Below are 25976 nucleotides of genomic sequence, written 5' to 3'. Positions count from 1 at the left end.
ATAGCACGCACGGAGATGAAAAAGGTATGTATGGACTTATCTAACTCTGGGGGATATGGTGAATAGGCTAAAGTCCCAAAAAGTCGGAGTGTTCCTTTAAGACACTCTCGCACTGTACCAAAGAGTATAGAAGAACAAGAGGCGAAAATCTGATGCTTTTTTGGTAACAGCCACTAGATGGCGCGTCGGTAGCGCGGCAGCCATATCGGGGTGAAAATTCCAACTGGAGTTATTGGACAACAGCACAGATAACAGTTCCCTTTCGTAGTCACTTCGAGTTACGTCAGAAGTGACGGAGATTGGGGGATTTCGGATAGAAAGCCAATCCTCTTCGAGTATTTAAACACGAGCCAATGGCATGCAATGCCTTGGGGCTGCGGAAATTTGCATAGCGTACTCCGCCCTACTCCGTGAGTATAAAAGGAGGAAGTGAACGCAACCGCAGTATGTTTTCGCTTCGGAGCCAAGAGAACCTCTTCACTCCTAAAAGCTGATTCAAGACTCTTCGAGAACGAGCGTCCTCTTCAGTGTTGGTGTGACGGCGGTACCCAGCGAGATTCTGCATTGCCTGCGATCTGAGCAGTGGTCTGCCAGACTTTGCACTTCTCCCTGGTAGCCTCAGCGCTGAAAGAGTGAATTTCTCCTTTCTCATAAAAGTGAAAGTGAAAGAGCTGCACGCGGCACGTCTTTTTAAAGATGGTTCGCCCGTGCCCTTCTGGATGTGGTAGATTTCTGTCATCATCTGATGGTCACGAACGCTGCTTTGTATGCCTGGGCATTCAGCATGCAGCAGCAGCGTTCATGGATGACTCATGTTCCTTCTGTGGGAGCATGACCATCTCCACACTGAGGTCGAGGCTCAATGATCTCACTAGAGTGAGAGCCCCGGTCCCCCCTACTCGATCGGCTTCCTTCACGAAAGGGGGCCCGTTGACCCGGGGACCCGGCGATCTAACGGTGACGGTGTGGGATAAAGCCCCGACGATTCCTCGGGCCACACCTCCCGCCTCAGTGCGTGAGCCAGCGAGCGCTAGCTCGACTCGGTCGGTTGTCTCTTCGGCGGCACCGGCTGCTTCGAGCAGCGCTCCAGATGATGATGCGATGTCTATCACAGCATCACTAGGCGGGCTTGAGTCCTCGGGAGAGGAAGATCCGGCTGCGTTGCCTCCTTCGGGAGTGCCAGCGTTGCCCGTGTCAGATCCCGAGCTGACGGCCATGCTGTCTCGAGCCGCTGGGAGTATCGGGCTAGAATGGAAACCTCCATCCTGCCCGGATCTCTCGCGGATGGATAATTGGTATCTGGACAAAGCTGCCGCCGCAAGGCCACGGCCAACTCCAATACCTTTTTTCCCCGAGCTGCATGCGGAGTTATCGCGCTCTTGGGGGGCTCCTTTGTCCACTCGAGAGCGCGATCTCTCCCCCGCCTTTCCCCCCCTCGACGGTGGGGCCGCCCGTGGGTACACTGGGATGCCCCCGGTGAAGCGCTCTGTTGCGATGCAGCTGTGTCCACAGAGCGCCTCCACCCGTGGTCCTCATAAGCACCCATCCAAAGCCTGTGGGTTCTCGTCTGCTATGGCGGCGCGATCCTATAGAGCGGCGGGACAGGCGGCCTCCGCTTTGCATGCGATGAGCACTTTGCAGGTCTTCCAAGCGAAGATGCCCAGAGACATGCACGAGGGCGGGACTGACTCGACGGCATTTAAAGATTTGCGGTCCGCCACTGACCTTGCTCTCCGGGCAACGAAAGTGGCCGCTCGCGCCGTCGGTCAGGTGATGGCCACTTCGGTGGTTCAGGAGCGCCATCTCTGGCTCAACCTGGCAGATATGCGGAGCGCTGAGCGGACCCGTCTGCTCGACGCTCCGCTCTCCCAGGTTGGCCTTTTCGGCGGTGCGGTCGAGGACTTCGCCCAGCAGTTCTCCACCGCCCAGAAGCAGACGGAGGCCATTAAACACATCCTGCCCCGGCGACCAGCTGCTGCCTCCACCCAGTCATCGGCGCAGGTGCCTCCCTCTGCTCGCCGCCGAGGACGCCCCCCTGCGGCTCCCCTCCCTCCCGCCCGGCCCCAGCAGCAGCCTTCAACCGGGCCCCGGCGTCGAGGAGGCCGCAGGCCGGCGTCACAGCCCCCTCAGGCCGCTCGCCCCGCTAAACGCCAGGCCAAGCGAAGATCCTGACACGGGCCGCTCAGTGACGATCTCGAGTCTTTCTCAGGAGGCGGTAGCAGGCCCCCTCCTTCCCCCGGTGGAGGGCCGGGGGAGAATCTTTTGTTCTCAGCTCCCTGCTGCTCACCCACGGGTGGGCAGCACCCTGAACTGGTTAAAGACAGACTTGACATCCTCACTGAGCTCACAGACTGGAGTGGGTGCGCTCGATGCCCCCGTGCGTCAGCCCACACACTCCTCTGTCTCTGAGGGCGCGGAAGGGTGCGTGTGTCGTCCCCGGGCTACACCAATCCCTTCCCCCTCTGTCGCCAGACCCCCGGCAGAACAGACCCCCGTGGAACGCTCCGCTTTCCCTGGTCCCTTCTGTCGGGGAGCGGGCTTCGACGCATCCGAGCGGGGTAACTCCTGCACGCGTGCCAGTCGACCCGCATCGTTGCCCCTCCGGGGGGACGTCTGTGGTTCGCATGACCCCATTGGCTCATTTCCTGGAAGCCTGGCTAGCGCTTCCCGGGGTATCCCGCTGGGTCATCAGAACGATCAGATTCGGCTACGCGATTCAGTTCGCACGGTCTCCTCCCCGCTTCACGGGAGTTCGCTCCACGATGGTCGGTGGCAATGCCCCAGTCTTGAGAGCGGAGATTGCGACCCTGCTGGCGAAGGGTGCAATCGAGACGGTCCCTCCAGCCGAGGTGAGGTCCGGGGTTTACAGCCCCTACTTCATTGTCCCCAAAAAGACCGGTGGGTTACGACCGATCCTGGACCTGCGCATTTTGAACCGTTCTCTCCATCGACTACCGTTCAAAATGCTCACGGCCAAACGCATTTTCGAATGTTTTTTCGGTATCAGGATTGGTTTGCAGCGATCGACCTGAAGGACGCGTACTTCCATGTCTCCATTCTCCCTCGACACAGACCGTTTCTTCGGTTTGCCTTCGAGGGCCAGGCATACCAGTACGCCGTTCTCCCATTCGGGTTAGCTCTGTCCCCTCGCGTCTTCACGAAGATCGTCGAGGCAGCCCTTGTTCCCCTTCGCGAACACGGGGTTCGCATCCTGAATTATCTCGACGACTGGCTGATACTAGCACACTCTCGAGCTCAGGTTTGCGAACACAGAGACCTGGTGCTCCGGCACCGGTTCCTGGACGGGAGCCCAGCGCCTCATGCACATCAATTGCCTCGAGCTGTTGGCAGTACGGCTCGCCCTGCACCGCTTCCGAGCGTTGCTCAAGGGCCAGCATGTGCTTGTCCGCTCAGACAACACTACGGCAGTAGCGTACATCAACCACCAGGGGGGTCTACGCTCGCGCCAGTTGTCGCAGCTCGCCCGCCACCTCTTGATATGGAGTCAGAAGCACCTGAGGTCCCTTCGTGCAGTTTACATTCCTGGAGACCGGAACTGGGCAGCCGACGAGCTGTCCCGGGCCCGTCCCATCTCCGGCGAGTGGCGACTCCATCCCCAGTCGGTCCAGCTGATTTGGGACCAGTTCGGGGAGGCACAGGTAGACCTGTTCGCCTCTCGGGACTCGTCCCACTGCGCCCAGTTTTATTCTCTGACCCGCGGCACTCTCGGCTCGGATGCGCTGGCGCACAGCTGGCCACGGGGCCTATGCAAGTATGCGTTTCCCCCAGTGAGCCTCCTTGCACGGGTGTTGTGCAAGATCAAGGAGGACGAGGAGCAGGTCTTGCTGGTAGCCCCCTATTGGCCCACCAAGACGTGGTTCTCCGAACTCATGCTCCTCGCGACAGCACCTCCTTGGCCTATTCCTCTGAGACCGGACCTACTCTCTCAGAGACGGGGCACTCTGTGGCACCCTCGTCCCGATCTTTGGAGGCTGCACGTGTGGCTCCTGGACGGGATGAGGCAGGTTTGCACTTCCGCAAGAGCGTCGTCCACTAGACACCTTTATGCGTTGAAGTGGAACCTCTTCGTCAATTGGTGTTCTTCTCGCGGAGAAGACCCCCGGAGATGTTCGATCAGTGTCGTGCTTTCCTTCCTGCAAGAAGGGTTGGAGCGCAGGCTGTCGCCCTCCACCCTTAAGGTTTACGTCGCGGCCATTGCCGCTTCTCATGAAGCAGTGGAAGGTAAGTCCTTAGGGAAGCACGACCTGGTCATCAGGTTCCTGAGGGGAGCGAGGAGGCTGCATCCGCCTCGTCCTCCCCTCGTACCCTCTTGGGACCTCTCGGTAGTTTTAAGTGCTCTGCAGAGGCATCCCTTTGAGCCTTTGCAATCGGTAGAGTTAAAGTTTCTGTCCATGAAGACAGCACTCCTGGTTGCATTGGCCTCCATCAAGAGGGTGGGGGACCTGCACGCATTCTCCGTTGACGAAGCGTGCCTGGAGTTCGGGCCGGCTTACTCTCACGTGATCCTGAGACCCCGGCCTGGATATGTGCCCAAGGTTCCCACCACTCCCTTCCGGGACCAGGTGGTGAACCTGCAAGCGCTGCCCCCGGAGGAGGCAGACCCAGCCTTGGCACTGCTCTGTCCGGTACGTGCTCTCCGCACCTATGTCGACAGAACGCAGTGTTTCAGGACCTCAGACCAGCTCTTTGTCTGTCATGGAGGGAGCCAGAAGGGAAGGGCTCTCTCAAAGCAACGGCTGTCCCACTGGATTGTGGATGCCATTGCTTTGTCTTACCAGCAGCAAGGCCTTCCGTGCCCCCTTGGTGTGACGGCCCATTCCACTCGGAGTGTGGCCTCCTCTTGGGCTTTAGCGCACGGCGCCTCGCTAACAGACATTTGCAGAGCTGCAGGCTGGGCGACACCCAACACCTTCGCCAGATTCTATAATCTGCGAATTGAGCCGGTATCCTCTCACATTCTCGTTTCGGCCAGTTCTGGATCCGCTCAGGTGTCTTCGCTTGCTCGCCACTCCACTCCCCGGACTGGATAAGTGCGATATTTCCTCAGTTCTTCCATTGAAGTCTTGAGTCCTCCAGCACCGACGATGCGGGCACCACTGCTGTGGCTCTGGATGCTGGCTAGGTGCCTCCATGCGTACGGTTCCCCCATGGTAACCGTCTCATGTGTATTATCCACTGTAAGCCTCTTGGAGCATGTGTCTTCCCTTGGCAAGCCATCTGCCACCCCTGGAGCTGAAATTAGTAGCCACCTGCGGTTGGTGCTCCAGTGATTCCGAATGTGATCCTATGTGGCCATATGTGTATTCGTAAGTCCTCCCTTCGGTAGGCAGCTGGTAGCATGTCCCCTTCGGGATATGTTTCCCAGTGTACCTTGGTAATCCTGTGTCAAAGTCGGATCCCCAAAAAAAAAAAAAAAAAGAGGTAAGGCTCGGGGGTTCAGTCTTTCGCAGGGCACTGGAAGACAGCTTGAAGTGGCGTGATGGCACAGACCCCCAATCTCCGTCACTTCTGACGTAACTCGAAGTGACTACGAAAGGGAACGTCTCGGTTACGTATGTAACCCTCGTTCCCTGAGTAGGGAACGGAGACGTTACGTCTCCCTGCCACTTCTGCTGTATCGCTGGGTAGATGCCGAGTTCAGTCTTGGCTCCTCAGCGAAGACATACTGCGGTTGCGTTCACTTCCTCCTTTTATACTCACGGAGTAGGGCGGAGTACGCTATGCAAATTTCCGCAGCCCCAAGGCATTGCATGCCATTGGCTCGTGTTTAAATACTCGAAGAGGATTGGCTTTCTATGCGAAATCCCCCAATCTCCGTCACTTCTGACGTAACGTCTCCGTTCCCTACTCAGGGAACGAGGGTTACATACGTAACCGAGACGTTTTTTGAGGTAGTTTTTTCTTGCATTAGTGAGTATTTCCATTGTATGCAACTTTACACTTTTACTACTATTATTAGTTACCAACTCCACTAGGCCTGAAATATATTTTGGACGTTTTAATCCCCTGGATCATGCTACAAACATAATGATCATGGTGGTAGTGGGGAGTGGGATGGTGATGGTGATGGTAATGACGATGGTAATAAAAATAAATAATAAATGGTTACTTTGTTTACACATACACATACACATACCCACACTCACACCCACTCACATACACACTTAGATCAAACACTCAAATCACTCTTGTCACTACTGGAATTATGGATTTACAAGATTACTCACTACTGCACTATGTTTGTAGGCCTGTTTGTATGTATGTCTGATTGTTAAATAAAAAAAAAAGATGGCAGAAAGTAAGATTCAGAGGTTACTTACAATAATCTCTTACAATATCCATAACAAGGCAGAGGCCTACATCAAAGCGTACAAAAATAAGCATGTCATGGAACCTTTAAAGATTGTGAGTCGAAGGGTAATATTCAGATTTTTTTTTAAGTGTTTTAAGAGGTTTTTGATGGAGAGAAGGGTGGATGCTTGACATATGTCTTGAGGAAGAGCATGCCACAATGCTAAAAGACCTGAGTCCCATGGTTACTGGACTATTGAAAATGCTAAATATGATACAGTCCCACCTAAGATATTTTTCACCAGTCACCACTGGCATGGACATACAGTACATTAGATCTTGTTTTACGTGTTGTTGATTCACAAATTTGTAATCTAGAAGCTTGTGAAGCGTTTTTTTTATTTTATTTTCACATTTGAAAAAATGTTTGGCAATTTTTCATGTTTAATTCTTCCACTGCTACTCAGTTTTCTACTGTTTTTCAAAGTGTGGATGAAACTGTTTTCCAAAGAATGGATTTTATGTCCCTGGATTTGGATTTTATCATCACTGTTTGATTCTACCTGCCAAAGTGTGTTAGACATTGTTGGACCTTTTAAAGTAATGAGTTCTAAGCCAAAAAGTGAACCATGGTTGAATGATACTACTCGTGCTGTCAGATGAGAGTGCAAGAGAGTTGAACACCTGTGGAAGAGAAACAGATTACAGGTGTCTCTTGACATCTTAAAAGACACCTGGCATTAAATACAAAAAAAAAACTTGAAAAGCTGATCCCATCACCCCCAGCGCTATATAAGGAAGTAGTGAGGTTTGTTTGCTCTTTCACTTCCTTTGCTTGATCGTGTGTTGTGGATGCAGCACATCTACACCTTCAAAAGATGGTAGCTAGTAGGGATGGGGAAATGAAGCCTCATGAAGCAATGAGGCATTCCCCTGACTGTTCCCAGAAAAGATTCAAAGCTTTGTGAGTGTCAAGAACAGCACCATCTGGTGCTTATTTAAAATAAAGCAGCCAGAAGCCTGTGTAAGAAGCTCAGATGAAGCAACCACAGCACACTCCATAGTTTCAATGTTATGTGAACAAATAAAAAGCATCTCTCTCTCTCTCTCTCTCTCTCCACACACACACACACACACAGAGAGAGAGAGAGAGAGAGAGAGAGAGAGTAAATAAGTATATTGTGTGATAGGATCATCTGTTATTAAATGTGCTTATGACACTTGGCATTGGAAGTGCTTATGTAACTGTAAGAATGACAGAAAGGTGATCAAGTTTTTAATTATTTTTATAAAGAAATAAAAGCTGTTTCACAGTGTTGGAGTCTATATCTTCTCTTAGACAGTACTTCCCCAGCCTTAGAGAACATGGTACGCTGTGGTACAGAGGAGGCCCCACTAGACAGAAGAGGAAGATAGTTCTACAGCCAGTGCTTTGAATAGTGAACGTCTCTGGTTACGTATGTAACCTTAGTTCCCGATGGGAACGAGACACTGCGTGTGAATGCTGTGGAAACGCTCCTGCGTGAGTGCGTCATGAAACACGTATGAAATCAGTCCAATGGTGAGACGGAACATCATAGGCGGGGTGACGTATCGACCAGGAAACTATAAAGCACCCCAAAAACACAAGCGCGTCTGATAAGACTGAAGCAAGTGCTCACGGGCATGCTGGGAGTATGGCATAGACACGCAGCGTCTCGTTCCCTATCAGGGAACTTCGAGCTTCGTGTAAACACTGTGGGAACGCTAATACCAACGTCGCCATACGAGCAAGTGTCATCGTGTGAAGTCAAAGCGCACATTCAGACGAAAGCACCTGTGCCCCTGGAGTGGAGCTGAAGTCAAGAAGATAAAACTTCACGAATATGTGCGGTGATGACCATCCTGCCGCAGCACAACCGTCTTGGATAGATACTCCTGATAGAATAGCTTTGGAGGCAGCCATACTCCTGGTTGAATGAGCCCGGACAGCCAAAGAGAAGGCTGACCGGTAGACTCGTAGGCAAGTGAGATGGCCTCGACCACCAAGTGCTCAACCTCTGCTTAGATGCAGGACAGCCCTTCCTAGGGGGTCCAAAACAAACGAACAGCTGTTCAGTCTTTCTCCACAGGGCAGCTCTGTGGACATATGCATCAAGGGCCCTAACAGGAAAGAGCAGATTTAGTTTCTCTTGGTCCGACATCAGAAATAGAGGAGGACATAAAGCCTGCAGTACAATAGGCCTGACCACATTGGTTGGGACCTTAAGAACGTACCCCGGTCTAGGGAGGAGGAAAGCCTTCACCATGCTGGGTGCAAATTCCAGGCACAACGGAGAGACAGATAAAGCTTGAATATCCCCTATTCTTTTTAATGAAGATATAGCTAGCAGGAAGATGGTTTTAAGAGTAAGGAATTTCTCAGGAACATCTTCAATGGGCTTTATCTAATTTCATCCTCCAAACATATCACTGGATCCATAGTTGTCCTCCCTCTACGGAAACCACTCTGATGCGGTATTAGCAAACTCCTACTCTCTAATATGTAAGTTAACCTATCTGTGACCATACGTTCCATTATTTTACATAAATTAGATGTTAAGGCGATAGGTCTATAACTAGTTGTTACACTTTTATCTTTCCCTGGTTTCCCAATTGGGATAACAACAGAATGTTTCCATGCTGATGGCAGTACCCCTAACTCCCATACCTTATTATATAACTTCAGGATCACCAACTGTGCTTGATGGTTTAAGTTTTCAACCATTTTATAACATATTTCATCTTTACCAGGGGACGTTGCTTTAATTCCTACCAATGCTCTTTTCAGTTCAAATAAAGAAAACTAAATATTTAATGTTCCATTAAAGTCCTCCTTTTCCTCCAAGATGTTAGTGTCCTCTCATTATTTCTTCTCTACCTTCTCTTGCATCAGGTGTCAGATTTGTAGAGTTATGAACTTTAACAAATGTTTCCACCAGAGCCTCCGCTTTATCCTTATTTGTTATCAATATTTTGTTATTATATTTAATAGCTGGCAATGTATACTCCCTCCTAATTCCTCCCATCTTTCTTATCATGCCCCACACTTGACTAATATGCGTTTCTCTCCCTAATTTATTGCAAAATTGATTCCAGTAATCTCGTTTAGCTTTCCTATATGTGTGTGTATTAGACTTTTATCAAATGGAATGATATCGGACTTTTGTCAAATGAAATGATATTTTGTGAAATGAAATGAAATGATCGTGACAATAACTTTACTGCAAGTTCACTGAATAAAACTTTTCACTACAAATCCAAAAAATGCACTTTTAGATGGATAAAAGAGGTACACACAAGGAATAAATATAGTTTTTCTACCATCTGCTGCAATCTCTTCCAATGAAAATAACCAATTAACACTAAAACTGACAGATGAACATTTCATTCATGCAAGTAACAGCCCTGTTTTACACATATTACACCAATTCAGATACCACCATAAAATCATTATGAATATAATGCCTAATCTATGATTTAGTGTAATTAGCAACATGAAAAACTACAACATACAGAACATGGTGACTGAATCAAACACGTGAACCACATCCTACAGAGCTACTTTGTACATGAACAAATTGTTATGACTTTGTCCACATTTAATTAAATCAGTTTATTTGTCAAACTTTCCCAACATATGCTGCTTTGTATTTTGTTCAGGCTTACACATGATTATATAACATTTTGGTGCAAAAATGCAGAATAGTAAACCAAAGCTTGAAGCTAAAATGGCAAATATCTCCACGGCTACAGTCAATTTTCCAGGAGAACTGACATAAGATGGGATAAATGTGATCCATACAGCACAGAATATGAGCATACTGAATGTGATGAATTTGGCTTCATTGAATTTATCAGGCAGCGTCCGAGCCAAAAAAGCCATCATGAAGCACAAGACAGCCAGTAGACCAATATAACCCAGAGCAGCTGAGAAACCTATTGTGGAACCCAGACTACACTCAAGAATGACCTTTTCTTTGTAATATTTCATATTTTTGTAGGGAAATGGAGGAGATACTGTTAGCCATAACACAGAGATAAGAACCTGTATAAGTGTAAAGGCGAGAACACTGAGTCGTTGTTGTGAAGGCCCAAACCATTTCATGACATTACTTCCTGGAAGTGTAGCCTTGAAGGCCATTAACACCACCATTGTTTTCCCCAGAACACAGGAGATACAGAGGACAAAAGTGATCCCAAACGCAGTGTGTCGGAACATACAAGACCACTCAGTGGGCCGACCAATGAAAGTAAGTGAACAGAGAAAACACAGAATTAATGAGAAGAGCAGCAGGAAGCTCAGCTCTGAGTTGTTGGCCTTCACGATGGGGGTGTCCTTCTTGCTGTAAAACAGGATGGCCACCAGTACAGTCAATCCAACTCCAAACAGTGAGAAAAAGACTAGCACTATACCCATAACTTCTGTGAATGACAGAAATTCTACAGCCTTTAACACACATTTATTTTTCTCATCGTTAGACCAATATTCCCCTGGACACTGCTTGCAGTTATTTGAATCTGGAAAGAAAAATGTGATGTTACAAACAAAAGGAAAATAATTTTATTTATGAACTCTATGCCAAGACTTTGCATGCCAAAACTGCAAGACAAAGGAAATAACTTTTTTTAAATAACTGTGTATCTTCAAATAATTTGTTTTCTCGTTTTCGTATTCTAAACGCAAAACAAAGAAACTGTTTATTATTTATTACGTATATGACCCTTCTCATTAAAATAAATTTAAAAATCTTGCGTCATTTAAAAAAAATAGTTTAATTTTCATCACACTTAGTTCTAATCCGCCAAATGGAAAAAAACACTACAGATTGGTCAACCAACGATCAAGCTGTGTTGTCATCAGTTCTGTGTTGTCATCTCTACACAACATGTATTGGCCTACTTTAAAAAAAATACTTTGAGACATTTATTATATATAGACACACACACACACACAGGTATATATACATGTGTGTATGTATATGTGTATGTATGTACCTGTACCTGTATGAGGAAAATAAGTATTTGAACACCCTGCTATTTTGCAAGTTCTTAGAAATCACGGAGAGGTCTGAAATTGTCATTATAGGTGCATGTCCACTGTCAGAGTCCAGAAATCACAATGTATGATTTTTTACTAACTATTTATTTGTATGATAAAGCTGCAAATAAGTATTTGAACACCTGAGAAAAATCAATGTTAATATTTGGTACAGTAGCCTTTGTTTGCAATTACAGAGGTCAAACGTTTCCTGTAGTTTTTCCTCCAGGTTTTCCTCCAGGCACACACTGCAGGAGGGATTTTGACCCAATCCTCCACACAGATCTTCTCTAGATCAGTCAGGTTTCTGGGCTGTCACTGAGAAACACGGAGTATGAGCTCCCTTAAAAGGAGACTGGCTATGCCATGACAGAACCTTGATATGCTTCTTACAGAGCCACTCCTTGGTTATCCTGGCTATGCTTCGCATCATTGTCAAGTTGGAAGACCCAGCCTTGACCCATCTTCAATGCTCTAACTGAGGGAAGGAGGTTGTTCCCCAAAATCTTGTGATACATGGCGCCGGTCATCCTCTCCTTAAAGGGATAGTTCACCCAAAAATGAATATTAAGTCATTAATTACTCACCCCCATGCTGTACCAACCCCGTAAGACTTTTGTTCAACTTCGGGACACAAATGAAGATATTTTTGATTAAATTTGAGAGGTGGATCACTGCTACATTGGTTTCTAAGGGTTTGAAACTTGACAGCCCAGAAAGTCATTGAAGAAAATGTTTAAATATTTCATGTGACTACAGTGGCTCAACTATAAGTTTATCATACTTATTCTACTACTTCTTGCGCAATTCTCACACATGTGTTGTGGAAATCTCTTGAACTCTCGTCTCAGGCCAAGAAGGAAGAAAATGAATAGTCAAATAAAGTGATTATTTTTGTTTATTTTCGCACAAAAATTATTCTCATCGCTTGATAAACTTGTAGTTGAGCCACTGTAGTCACATGGAATATTTAAACATTTTCTTCAATGACTTTCTGGGCTGTTTCAATCAAGTTTCAATCCCTTAGGAGCCTATGTAGCAGTGATCTAATGATTGCTCCAACAGCGGACCTTTTTTCACCAAGCTGCTTGGCAATTCCCCCGTAGCCCTTTCTAGCCTTGAGGAGATGTACAATTTTGTCTCTAGTGTCTTTGGACTGCTCTTTGGTCTTGGCCATGTTAGTAATTGGATTCTTACTGATTGTATGGGGTGTACAGTTGTATTTATGTAGCTAACGACCTCAAACAGATGCATCTAATTTAGGAAAATAAATGGAGTGGAGGTGAACATTTTAAGGGGGGTGGGGGGGAGGGTTGATTGCGATTTCACTTTTTTCATTTTAAATATTGTGTAATGTTGCTGTTGGTGCATGAACAGTATCTGCAAAGTTGCAGCGCTGAAAGTTCAGTGTAAGCAGAGATATCGTCTTTTAAAAATCAGGAAGTACTTTGCCTACAAAAATGACTAGATTGGTACTACAGCTGGGTTTTAGACGTCACTAACCCACACATTTGCCTCAACCCCTCCCTCCGGAAAATGCAAAAAAGGGCATGCGCATATTTCTGCGGCTGGTCGAGCGTGTTGTGTTCACCCAGCTGTCAGGTCTTCTGTATTCAGGCTTCCCACGGACGCTGTACTTCGTCAACAATGGATACAATTTATGTTTGCCCAGATAGCAAACTGACATTGAATCAACGTGGAAATATGACATCGAAACAACGGTGATCTGACATTGTTTTGCTCATCGAATTAACGTTGAACCAACGTCAGACGCGCCATTCTTTCAAAACTAACGGAAAATCAACTTGAAATCAACGCGTTGTTTCAACGTTATGAAAGCAAACCAATTTTCGATTTTCATTTACCTTTGAAGAATGCCGCGTCTGACGTTGGTTCAACGTTAATTCGATGAGCAAAATCAACGTTGTTTCAATGTCATGAGAGACGTCGTTTCCACGTTGATTCAATGTCAGTTTGCTGTCTGGGTGATTATGTTCCTCAAAATGACGATCGTAATTCAGCTCTCTGTGCTGCACATTTACGAGAGACATCTTCCAGAATCTCCACAAATTCAACACCGGATTCAACAAGAAACTGTTACTAAAACATGAGTGAAGCAATCCAAGTGGCGTTGCCGCGGCTGTGGATGCCATATGCCCCAGGAGCCTCTCAAAAAGTTTCAGTGGGACCGTAATCTTGCCCTCGAATTATCGAAGACAAGTCAGCAGTGAGTGTGCACGCTAGCTCGTAAGCTGCGCGGACATGGCGACCGAGTCTATCTCCATACCGAGAAAAGAGATCCTCTGCACGGGCCAAAGTTTGCTCTTCTCCCAGTTGAATCATCCGAGCCACAGGCGCCCCCCCGGAGGGGCAGTGGGGCAGAGAGATCGGCACAGGCGAGGGTGGCGTAGCGACCCCGCGCGTGTGCGTCAAGCTCCGCACCCTGACAGAGGAGACCAGGGAAGGACCAGCGTTCCACGGGGGTCTGCTCTGCCAGGGGTCTGGCGATAGAGGGGGATGAGAGCGGTGTGGTCCGGAGACGGCACGCACTGTCATCCGCGCCCTCAGAGGCAGAGGAGGATGAGAGTGGCGAGGCACGGGGGAGTCGCACACTGTGTGCTCAGGGATGGATTGAAGCTCTTTGGAGAAAAGATTCTCCCCAGCCCTCCACCGGGGGAAGGAGTGGGCCTGCAACCACTCCCTGAAGAACTGCAAGCCATATCTGAGCTGCCCGTAACGGGAGCGCCGCATAGCCTGGTGTACAGCGGGGCTGCAGGGCTGGTACGGGCAGGGGCGCCTCCCTGCGACCACCTCCACGGCACGGCCCGGTGCTGCTGGGGCCGGGCGGGAGGGGGCGGAACTCGCAGGAGGGCGCATTCGGCGGCAAGCGGACTGAGGCGTCTGAGCCGCGGCTGGTTGACAGCAGAAAGCCGCAGGGTCAGACAAAAGCCACAGTCCACATCTGGGCGGACGAGAACTGTCGGGCAGAGTTCCTACCGGCATAACCTAACCTACAGGCATTGGAGGGGTGCTTAGGGTTGCCACGCCAGGTGGAGGCGCTGTGGGGACACATAAGTGTTGCAACAGAACTATCCACAGGGGGGAACCCCAGTGTACCCTAGACTGCGGCCTCTACGAGGGCAGGGAAGGCGGAAGGAGACTTCCACGATCTCACGGCCTCTTAATGCACATCCGGGAAGAAAGGATTTGGGTTTGCCACCCCCAAAAACCAATCATCAGCCTTAAAGGAACACTCCGACTTTTTGGGACTTTAGCCTATTCACCTTACCCCCCAGAGTTAGATAAGTCCATACATACCTTTTTCATCTCCGTGCGTGCTATAAGTCTGTTTGACGCACCCACCGCTAGCCTAGCTTAGCACAAAGACTGGATGTGAATGGTTGCAGCTTTCATACTAATCCAAATGAGTGACAAAATAACGCAAACGTTTTCCTATTTACATGTTGTGGTTTGTATAGTCACAGAGTGTGCAAATATCAAGGCCATATGAGACACAGACATCTTTTGACCGTATAAATACTATATTTTCTGAAGGGGAAGCACTGCTACTTGGGCAGAGTGATAACAATCACCTGAGACGCACCGTGACGAGGAGCAGAGAGTTCGCATCGCTCAGCGTTGGAATAAAGAGTCAGCAATTACTAACGTTAGATAGAAAAGCATAGTTTATCATGGGTGTTTGCTTTATTGTATGAGCTGTGACAATAAACAGGGGAGACCAGGTAATACAGTACCATGTTTCATTGATTTCCAACCAAAAACGCACCCAGATTTATAAATATCACATGAATAAATAATAATTATTACAGGAATCAATATATTTTAAATGCAATTTATTAGCTGAACCAAATGTATTCAACAGTAGCCTATATAATATACAGTATTGCATTACTATAGGATAGAATAAGGGGAAAGTAATAGCACAAATTGTTTTTGCACAATGAACTCACAGCCTATCGTACCCTTTTGCACGCTCAAGTTCGTTATTTCCATGGTTATTTCAAATTTAGGCTACAGGCGCGCCGCGCACAGGGTGCAAGTTCAACGCGGTGAACGCGCTCGTTTTTTTTTTCCCAAGCGCGTCCGCACCGCATCAAGATAAAAACATATTCATACCCTAATCATATAATAGTGTCACTAACGTTACATTAGATCTGGCTAAAGGCACTGTTACAGTAGGTCATCTAAAAACATAACGGAACACTTACCTCAGCCGCAGGTGATCTTGTCCTGTCTGTGCTATCGATGGGATGGCCGTATCCTTCAGCACATTATGGTCCGTGTGGCAAATTCCATTTTTTCAAAATAGTCGTCCTCATTGAAATGTACCGAGCAAACATAATGTCCCTTGATAATCTTAGGTGTGTTTGGATAAATATCCAGAGTAAGTTAGCCATTTCTTCATCCAGTCAGCGTTTTTAGTTGGAATTCTGTGAAACATGGTTACCTCCCCTGTTTACAGTCGCAGCTATTTACAATAGAGCGAAAACCCATGGCCATGACTGTAAACTACGCTTTTACTATTTATAAATTGCTGACTCTATTACCCAAACACCGAGCGAACTCTCCGCTCCTCACCACGGCGTGTCTCCGGTGATGTGGTTATTACGCCGTCAAAGTAGCAGTGCTTCGCCTTAAGAGAATAGTTCCCAGGTTTTATACGGTTAAAAGATGTCTGTGTCTCATTTGACTTTGTTATTTGTACATTATGTGACTATACAAATCACAACATGTAAATAGGAAAACGTTTGCGTTATTTTGCCACTCATTTGGATCAGTATGAAAGCTGCAACCAGTCACATCGAGTCTTTGTGCTAAGCTAGGCTAGCGGTGGGTGCGTCAAACTGACTTATAGCACGCACGGAGATGAAAAAGGTATGTATGGACTTATCTAACTCTGGGGGGTAAGGTGAATAGGCTAAAGTCCCAAAAAGTCGGAGTGTTCCTTTAAGTGCTCGGGACATGGCAGAATTTTCCAAACAAACCCGACACTCATGGCAGCCCGGGAAAGCATAGCTGTGAATCCTTAATCAAACTCACTATGCTAGCACATCCGAGGACAGCAGCACAGACGAGCCATCTCCGGAGGACTCCAGCTCACCTTGTGATGCGGCGATAAACATGATTTCATCAGCTGGGGGACCGAATGAGAACGCGGGCCCACGGGCGGGCCCCGCCCACTCACTCTGGACCACTTGGGTTGCAACGTGAAAGACGGGGTGTGGACCGAGGAATTTTCGTCAGTTTAGTTCCAGACCTGACGTCTTTTGGTCACTCTGGCCACCAGCCGAAATATTATCTCACATGGAGAAAATAGTTCGGGTTGTGGGTGAGGGGACTCTCACTCTATTGAGCTCACTGAGTCTCAACCGTTATACATTGCGATGATCACGTCCCCACTGAGAGAACGCGACACACCCACGAGCGCTGTCTGAGCATGATCATCAAAGCCCAAACATGTCAAACAGCACTCGCGCCCATCAGCTGACTATCAGAATACAGCACTCAGGAATACACAGGCAGATCGTCTTTAAAAAGACGCGTCTTTAAAAAGACGTGCCGCGTGCACACTCTTTCAGTGAGAGGAGAAAACTCCGTGGATGTTGAAGTGACCAGGGAGAGACACACACACTGGCAGACCACTGCTCAGATCGCAGGCAATATGAAACTCGCTGGGTACCGCCGTTACACCAACACCAGAGAGTTCGCTCGTCTCGAAGAGGTGAGTCACCGTAGTAAACTCAGATTGTGTAGCTTGTGGAGTGAAGAAGTTCTCTTGGCTCCGAAGCGAAAACATACTGCGCTTGCGTCCGCTTCCTCCTTCTATACTCACGGGGTGATGCGGAGATACGCTATGCAAATTCCGCAGACCCATGGCATTTCTTTGCCATTGGCTCGTTTTTTAATACTCGAAGAGGATTGGCTTTCTAGGCGAAACCCCCATTCTCCGCCATCGAAAAGGAAACTTCACTTGCACTGCAGTGTTAATTTCGTTGACGAAGATGATGATGAAAATTATTCGCCAACGTCATTTTTTCACAGATGAAAACGAGACGATAACTAAATAAAACCTAGTTTTGAATTACAAAAACTATGACCAACATCTATTGACAATTTCGTCAATGAATAACACTAGATGTAAAATGTTAGATAGTGTCGATCTGGGAGAACTGTCATCAGTCAGAACTGATGTCCTGCGTTTGTGGTAACTTAGATGCGGACATTTGTACTGTAACGTGCTGATCTACCCCGCGGTCTCATAAAACGTTAAAATATGTCTTGTCAACGTCTGGGAGAATGAGTAGTAGAGTATGCATAAAGATCTGAATAAGAGTGACAATGCAAAAAAGGATTGCTGTGTGCTCACACCCGACTGACCCAAACGTCCAACCATGCACATAGACACCTATACAGCTCGCGAGGAAAGAATTGAGTTATTTCGTGTCTGAATGGACAAATACACACAACATTATGTCTAAATGTCTGTTTTGGAGAATTTGCACGTAAACTATGTCGGTTATGTCTAAATTAAAGAGTTGTGAGTGTATCGGATGTGCATCAGTGCAATCCGCATGTCATTGGACATGATGTGACAGTGGCAGTGGCAATAAACCTAATGCGGTCTGTGTCCTTAATATTCAAGCGACAAAAGAAAAAGAGAAAAGCATTCAATATTTGTTAATAGCTTTAATTAGAATTAATTATATTTAATTCATACAACTAAATTTGTCTGCTTGAAAGAATAAAAGAATGATGTATTAGTATTTATAAAGAATGCATCTATCATTAATTGAAAAGAAGACTGTGTTCTACTTTAGGAAAAGTGGTTTTATTTTCTAGCTATTTTTTCACGTCACAGTAGTTAAACCTGTATCTGTATTGCATGTTCAAACTTAAACATTCATAGGTTCATAGATGTTTTCTCCGGGAATATGGATTTGAACATTTTAGAGAAATTCTAAATTAATCAGGTTAATGATATTACTAACCTAATAATAGATAAATAATTTCAGGTATTTATTTCAGTCACACTGGTTGAATTTTAAGTTAAAAAGTTACTGAATCGATTTCAAGTCACTGAATCGTTTCGGATTGTGTCGTTCTAAATTAAAGGAACACTCCGACTTTTGGGGACTTTGGCCTATTCACCTTATCCCCCAGAGTTAGAAAAGTCCATACATACCTTTTTCATCTCCGTGCTAGGGCTGGGCAAAAAAAAAATCGATTTTTCGATTAATCGTTTTTTAAAATCTGGTCGATTCAAAATCGATTCTCAAAGGCCAAGAATCGATTTTTTCATATTTATTTCCGCAAACATTGAAGATTAACGTTAATGTAATTACTAGTCTTCTCCACAAGATGTCACCCTCTTATTTGCCTTGCGTGTTGTTACAGAGGAGCGAGAGGCGAGCCAGCCTGTCAGTCATTCATTCATTCATTCAATCGGTGCTTAAAATGGCGGTTTCAGGTGCGTTGTCGACGTTAATTCCTTCACATAAAAAGTCAGAGGTATGGAAGCATTTTAGATTTCGCAAGCAAGACGGTGAGGATAGTGTGGTGGACAAGAACAAAGCCATATGCCTGATGTGTAATGCTGAGGTGAAATGCTGTAGTAATACTACAAATCTGCGGAACCATTTGATGAGACATCACCCAGACGTGCAGGTTGCAACACCCACACACCCACAGCCACAGCAGAGCACACAACCGAAGATTTCAAATGCATTCACAAGCAAAATTCCTCACAATTCTCCTTGTGCACAAAAGATCACTGAATCAATTGCATTTTTTATTTGCAAAGATATAAGGCCATATAGCGTAGTCGAAAACGACGGATTCTGATACATGTTGACTGTCCTGGAGCCACGTTATTCCATTCCTAGTCGCAAACGGATGAGCGAAGAGATTATCCCAAAACTGTACAATGAAGTGAAGCAAAAGATTACTCTGTCCCTAAAGACAGCGGACAGAGTAGCTCTCACATGCGATGGTTGGACGTCAAGACATCATGACACATATGTCACAATTACCTGCCACTATTTAGATGACTGGGTTCTCATTTCAAACGTGTTGCAGACCAGAGCTATGCAGGATAGTCACAGAGGAGCAAATATATGTGCATTGCTTTCAGATGCGTTGGAAGAGTGGGGGCTTACTAAGAAAGACCCGATCATTGTGACCGACAACGCTACCAATATGATACGTGCCGTGGAGATGATGGAGCTGCTCCATATTGGCTGCTTTGCTCATACAATAAATCTAGCATCGCAAGCTGCGCTGAAACTTCCGGCCATCTCTCGCTTGCTAGGCCGAGTTAGGCGCATAGTGACATTCTTTCACAGGAGCGCAAACACCACAAAGTTTTCAAAGAAAAACAGAGGCTGCTAAACTTGCCCTGTCGCAAAATGACAATTGACGTGGTGACCAGGTGGAACAGCGCGCTGGACATGCTCGACAGATTTTTGGAGCAGCAACCGGCAATTTCAGCCGCACTTCTTTCTCCTGAAGTACGTCGGAGCGAAAAGGATCTTTGCACTCTGACAGAGGCGGATATAACTGTGGCAGAGGACATCGTGAAAGCTCTTCGTCCGATGAAGAGTGCAACTCTGGTGATGTCTGGGGAGAACTCCGCTACCCTCTCTATTATTGCACCATTGCACGCACAGCTCCTTGATGAGATGCGCTCGACTGCCGGTGATTCGACTGTCATTAAGGAACTCAAATCTGCCATACATGACAACTTGAGGTTTAGGTATGTTTAAAAAAACAGATAGTACTATCTTTAAAAAATTTAAACATTTGTGTGGATGTTACAACAGATTACATTATTGTTAATTTTAACATTGATTATGTTGATGGCATAAGGTAATTTCAATGTTATTGTCTGATCTTTAAAGATATGCAAATCTTAAAGAGAAGCTGTATGTTGCATCTGCCCTGGTCCCTCGTTTCAAGACTCTTCCTTTCATCTCTGATGAGGAACGTGAGGACACATTTACAACATTGATCAGTGAGATTGTCACTCTTGAGCAAGTTAAGGTATATGCTGTATAAAGTTTTAAAAATGAAAACAAACAAAAACTTAGTATTTCTATTTGCATATAAATATAATTAAAGTAAAATAATAAAATGGGCAAAATTAAATTCAAATGTAATTTTAATTGACATTTTAATTTTTTCTAACTATCAGCAGCAAGGATCTGATAGTGCTGGTAATGGAGGCAGTGCACCTGTCCAGGAGCAAAAATCCCTTAGTGAAGGTGATAGTGACCCCTCCCCAGCCCCACCAAAGAGGTCAAAAGAATCCTGTGCTCTGTTGGATCTGCTTGGGGCAGCATATGCACCAGTAGCTTCAGTAGTCTGTGCTACAGTTGCTGACAGAGCACGAGAAGAAGTTGGCAAATACAGAGAAGTTACACCTATACCTCTCTCAGATGATCCACTTAAGTGGTGGTGTAAGCATGAAGGAGTGTACCCACTTTTGTCCCTCCAGGCAAAACGCTACCTTTGTGTTCCCGGGACCAGTGTCCCTGCTGAAAGAATTTTCTCCACAGAGAGAGACATTATTACAGCTCAAAGAAGTTGCCTTCTGCCAGAGCACGTTGACCAACTCCTTTTCTTGCAAAAAAAAATTACATTTTCCAATGAGGCAGTGTTACTGTACTTTGAGCCTACTATTGGTAGAGTCCAAGTGTTAGTTTTATGTGAAAGTGTAATTTATGGATGTATTCATCTATGAATTTCTTTCTTCTGTTGACACAAAAGTTGACTTCCATATAGTATTGAAAAAAAAAAAGTTAATGGAGACCAAAAACAGTTTGGTTACCCATTTTGTTAAAATCTTTTTATTTTTATTGCTTAACAGAATTTATATATATATATATATATATATATATATATATATATACATGTGATAAATACATAGATAAATAATGACACAATTATTTTATTTTTGGGTGAACTATGACCAATAAGCCAGTATTAGTTGTCCTACATTGTTCATCAGCCTCCATTTTACAGCTAATGTTGTAATATTATCTTAAAAATTAAATAACCTGATCCTGTTTGATCAAGGAATGGGACTGTTCTGACTTTTTGATCTTGTATCAAAATAAAATAAAAAGTTTAATATACAGGTTTGTGGCTCTTAATTTCTTTTTATTAATTATCCACTTATAAACTTAAATTCACTGTTCTTTTTTATTAATTGTATAAGCATTAAATCGATTTTCATTGAGTTGAATCGAGAATCAAAATTTGAATCGAGAATCGAAATTGAATCGAGAATAGAAATCGAATCGAGAATCGAAATCGAATCGATTTGAGAGCTTGAGAATCGAAATCGAATCGAATTGGAACATTGAATCGATACCCAGCCCTACTCCGTGCATGCTATAAGTCTGTTTGACGCACCCACCGCTAGCCTAGCTTAGCACAAAGACTGGATGTGAATGGTTGCAGCTTTCATACTAATCCAAATGAGTGACAAAATAACGCAAACGTTTTCCTATTTACATGTTGTGATTTGTATAGTCACAGAATGTACAAATAACAAAGTCAAATGAGACACAGACATCTTTTAACCATATAAAACCTGGGAACTATTCTCTGAAGGCGAAGCACTGCTACTTTGGCGGAGTGAACCGCATCACCGGAGACACGCCGTGGTGAGGAGAGTTCGCTCAGAGTTTGGGTAACAGAGTCAGCAATTACAAATAGTAAAAGCGTAGTTTACAGTCATGGGTTTTCGCTTGTAAATAGCTGCGACTGTAAACAGGGGAGGTAATACCATGTTTCACAGAATTCGCTGACTGGATATAGAAATGGCTGACTTACTTACTCTGGATATTGATCCAAACACACCTAAGATTATCAAGGGACATTATGTTTGCTCGGTACATTTCAATGAGGACGACTATTTTGAAAAAATGGAATTTGCCACACGGACCATAATGTGCTGAAGGATACGGCCATCCCATCGATAGCACAGACAGGACAAGAGGATCACCTGCGGCTGAGGGAAGTGTTCCGTTATGTTTTTAGATGACCTACTGTAAGAGTGCCATTAGCCAGATCTAATGTAACATTAGTGACACTATTATATGATTAGGGTATGAATATGTTTATCTTGATGCGGCGCGGACGCGCTTGGAAAAAAACGAGCGCGTTGAACTTGCACCCTGCGTGCGGCACGCCTAGTAGCCTAAATTTGAAATAACCATGGAAATAACGAACTTGAGCGTGCAAAAGGGTACGATAGGCTGTGAGTTCATTGTGCAAAAACAATTTGTGCTATTACTTTCCCCTTATTCTATATTATAGTAATGCAATTATACTGTATATGCTGTTGAATACATTTGGTTCAGCTAATAAATTGCATTTAAAATATATTGATATATTGATACCTGTAATAATAATAATTATTATTTATTCATGTTCTGTGATATTTATAAATCTGGATGCGTTTTTGGTTGGAATTCAATGAAACATGGTACTGTACCTGGTCTCCCCTGTTTATTGTCACAGCTCATTCAATAAAGCAAACACCCATGATAAACTATGCTTTTCTATCAAACGTTAGTAATTGCTGACTCTTTACTCCAACACTGAGCGAACTCTCTGCTCCTCGTCACGGTGCGTCTCAGGTGATGGTTATCACTCTGCCCAAGTAGCAGTGCTTCGCCTTCAGAAAATATAGTATTTATACGGTTAAAAGATGTCTGTGTCTCATATGGCCTTGATATTTGTACAGTCTGTGACTATACAAATCACAACATGTAAATAGGAAAACGTTTGCGTTATTTTGTCACTCATTTGGACTCACTCAGCTGCAACCATTCACATCCAGTCTTTGTGCTAAGCTAGGCTAGCGGTGGGTGTGTCAAACAGACTTATCGCACGCACGGAGATGAAAAAGGTATGTGTGGACTTATCTAACTCTGGGGGATAAGGTGAATAGGCTAAAGTCCCAAAAAGTCGGAGTGTTCCTTTAACCAATATCGTCCTTGAATCATATCGACAACCACAAATCGTGATACGAATCGTATCGTTGTTAAAACGAATTGTTACACCCTTAATATATATATATATATATATATATATATATATATATATATATAGTGTGCTTAACAGACAACAATAAATAGACAAGGACAGAGAAGAGAGATCGCTTGCTGAAGGCAACAGAAGCTGTTGCGGTCTGATTTCAAGGGTGCTTTATAGTTTCCTGGTCTATGACGTCACATGACGTCCTACTCTCTCATTGGACTGATTCTACAGAGGCTTCACGACGCAATCACGCAGAGCGTTCCCACTGCGTTCTAACGCAGCTTGAGGTTCCCTTTCAAGGTTCCCTTTTAATTTCTTTTCAACTGAAGAAAGAAAGACATCTTGGATGACATGGGGGTGAGTAAATTATCAGCAAAAGTTTTTTGAAAAATGAACTACTCCTTTAACAGTTACATGTTTAATAACAAAATAATTAAAAGCCATTTGTGTGGTATGGCTTCTGTGTTCTTTTGTGTCAGCAAAGCTAGAATTGAAAATTAATGACTTCTGATCACTTTAATGCTCTTGCCGGCGGAGGTCTGAACACACAAACACCGATTTTGAGATTTGGTCAGCTAAACAAAACAAGTGGTGTGCTAAATACTTAGACTAGGGGCAGTTGTGAGAGCAAATGCCATGTAAATTATTATTTAATACACCAAATCAGTATTTCACGGCCCGCAAATTTAGGTGTAGCCTACACAGAAGAAAGATCTGTCTAGGCTCTACCCCGGGACGGTTTGTGTCGAGCCATTTATTAGTCTGGATGTTTGATGAGAAAGAGATTAAATGTGGTTGCAATAAACTCTGTAATAATCCAAACAACTGTATCAGATGACTATTATTCTGTTGCGCAGAGCTGAGTAAGATATGATGACACAGCTTGATCTTTGGCTGACCAATCACAGGAATGGGTTTTATTCCCACCCATGTAGAGATCGAAAATTCAAGCTGTTTATCCATTTTGTTTTTATTTATATTCCAGTTAGCGGATTAGAACAAAGTGTAATGAAAACACTATCCGAGATTTGTTATTTATGTTCATGAGAAGGGTTGAATATGTGATAAATGAACAGTTTCTTAATTTTTCCATTTCGAAAACAAAAACAAGAAAACAAATATATGGATCGAAACTAAGAGATGTGCTGAAAATTACCTGTCTCATTACTGATTTCTCCTTCTGCACATGGAATACAGTCATAACAGCAGACAGGTCTTCCTTTCTGTGCAGCCTTCCTGGTGCCAGGAGGACAACTCTCACTGCACACAGACCTTGGCTTCTACATAGAAAAATACACTGTACACAATTATCTAATTTTACTTTGAAAAATAAAATATTTGTGATTTTTTCGTTCATACCTGCAATGTTAATTGATGCCAATATGCAATGGGAGACATGCTCATGGTCAGTGAAAATGTTTTTGGAATGAAATTCAATTCAAAGTTCTATTACATAAATTCAACACAATTGTAGTGATGCCATTTTGTCCAAAACTTGTTCAGTAATTCCCTCTGCTGTTGCTTTTGTACATATGATCAAACCTCATTGTCACTTGACCTTTTCTCTGAATTTCCAGTGTCAGTAAGCAATATTAATACACTGTATACATTTTAGACCACAACTATTTTCCTTGTACACCAAGAATGAATGCAATTTTCATTTTCTAATATTCAGTTAATTCTTGGTAATGTGAATCATATTATCTTCTTTGAAACCAATGTGATTGAAGTATAATAATGACAAATGTATTTGAAACAAAAAAGCTTGTTCACTTGCAATTGTATATTCGAAATTTCAAAAACGTTGTTGGAAATTGTTTCAAGTTTCAAGTTTGTGTTTATTTATATAGCATTTAAAAACAGCAACAAGGCTGACCAAAGTGCTGAACAATACACATGATGAGAAAAACAAAAGAAAAGACAAGGACAAACTACACATTCATGACAGAAACTCACAATGAGTTAAAAGCTAAAGAAAAACGTCTTAGGTTACGACTGTAACCTATGTTCCCTGAGAACAGGGAACGAGACAATACGTCGAATGACGCAATGGGGAACGCCTCAGGCGTGACAGGTGTCTGAAATCAAATATCAACTCACAGTAATCAGGTTGACCGGCGACAGCCCGTGCATCATCAGCTTGAATGATGAGCGCATCAATCTGGATGTATAAGAAGGGCGCCTTGAAACCGTGACAACATCCTATCGTCTGAAGGGACTGTTGCAGGCAGGCCCCGAGGCATAGCAACGAGACGTATTGTCTCGTTCCCTGTTCTCAGGGAACATAGGTTACAGTCGTAACCTGAGACGTTCCCTTTCGAAGGGAACTCAACAATACGTCGAATGACGCAATGGGGAACGAAATACCCACTCCGCCATGCTGAGGGGAGTGCATGCCGAAAAGGCAGTGACAACTCTCAGAACCAGTAATTCCAAGGAACACTGAAACCACTCACCCTATGTTACATCGGGCTGTCAGTGAAAGCACTCCCTACCGGTCATAGCCCAAGCTAATGAACCAAGAAAAACCAGAACG

General features: G+C 44.8%; 1 protein-coding gene across 4 annotated transcripts in view; it reads right to left on the bottom strand.

The window, feature by feature from the left end:
* Window positions 1-9946: 9946 nt before the first annotated feature.
* The window catches only part of LOC120485918 (extracellular calcium-sensing receptor-like), a 29721-nt gene continuing 13691 nt past the window's right edge, over window positions 9947-25976 (bottom strand). For 3 of the 4 annotated variants that reach the window (XM_089135419.1, XM_089135416.1, XM_089135418.1), the window contains 2 exons: window positions 24597-24720; window positions 9947-10851 (listed from right to left, as the gene is read on the bottom strand). In XM_089135419.1, coding sequence (XP_088991545.1) covers window positions 9947-10851; window positions 24597-24720 — 1029 coding nt within the window. The remainder of the gene's footprint in view (window positions 10852-24596; window positions 24721-25976) is intronic. The other variant, XM_089135417.1, reaches the window with a different exon arrangement.

Source organism: Pimephales promelas, chromosome 10, assembly GCF_988280905.1.
Source record: "Pimephales promelas chromosome 10, fPimPro1.hap1.1, whole genome shotgun sequence".
NCBI lineage: Eukaryota > Metazoa > Chordata > Actinopteri > Cypriniformes > Leuciscidae > Pimephales > Pimephales promelas.
This window is presented reverse-complemented; position numbering and strand designations above follow the sequence as displayed.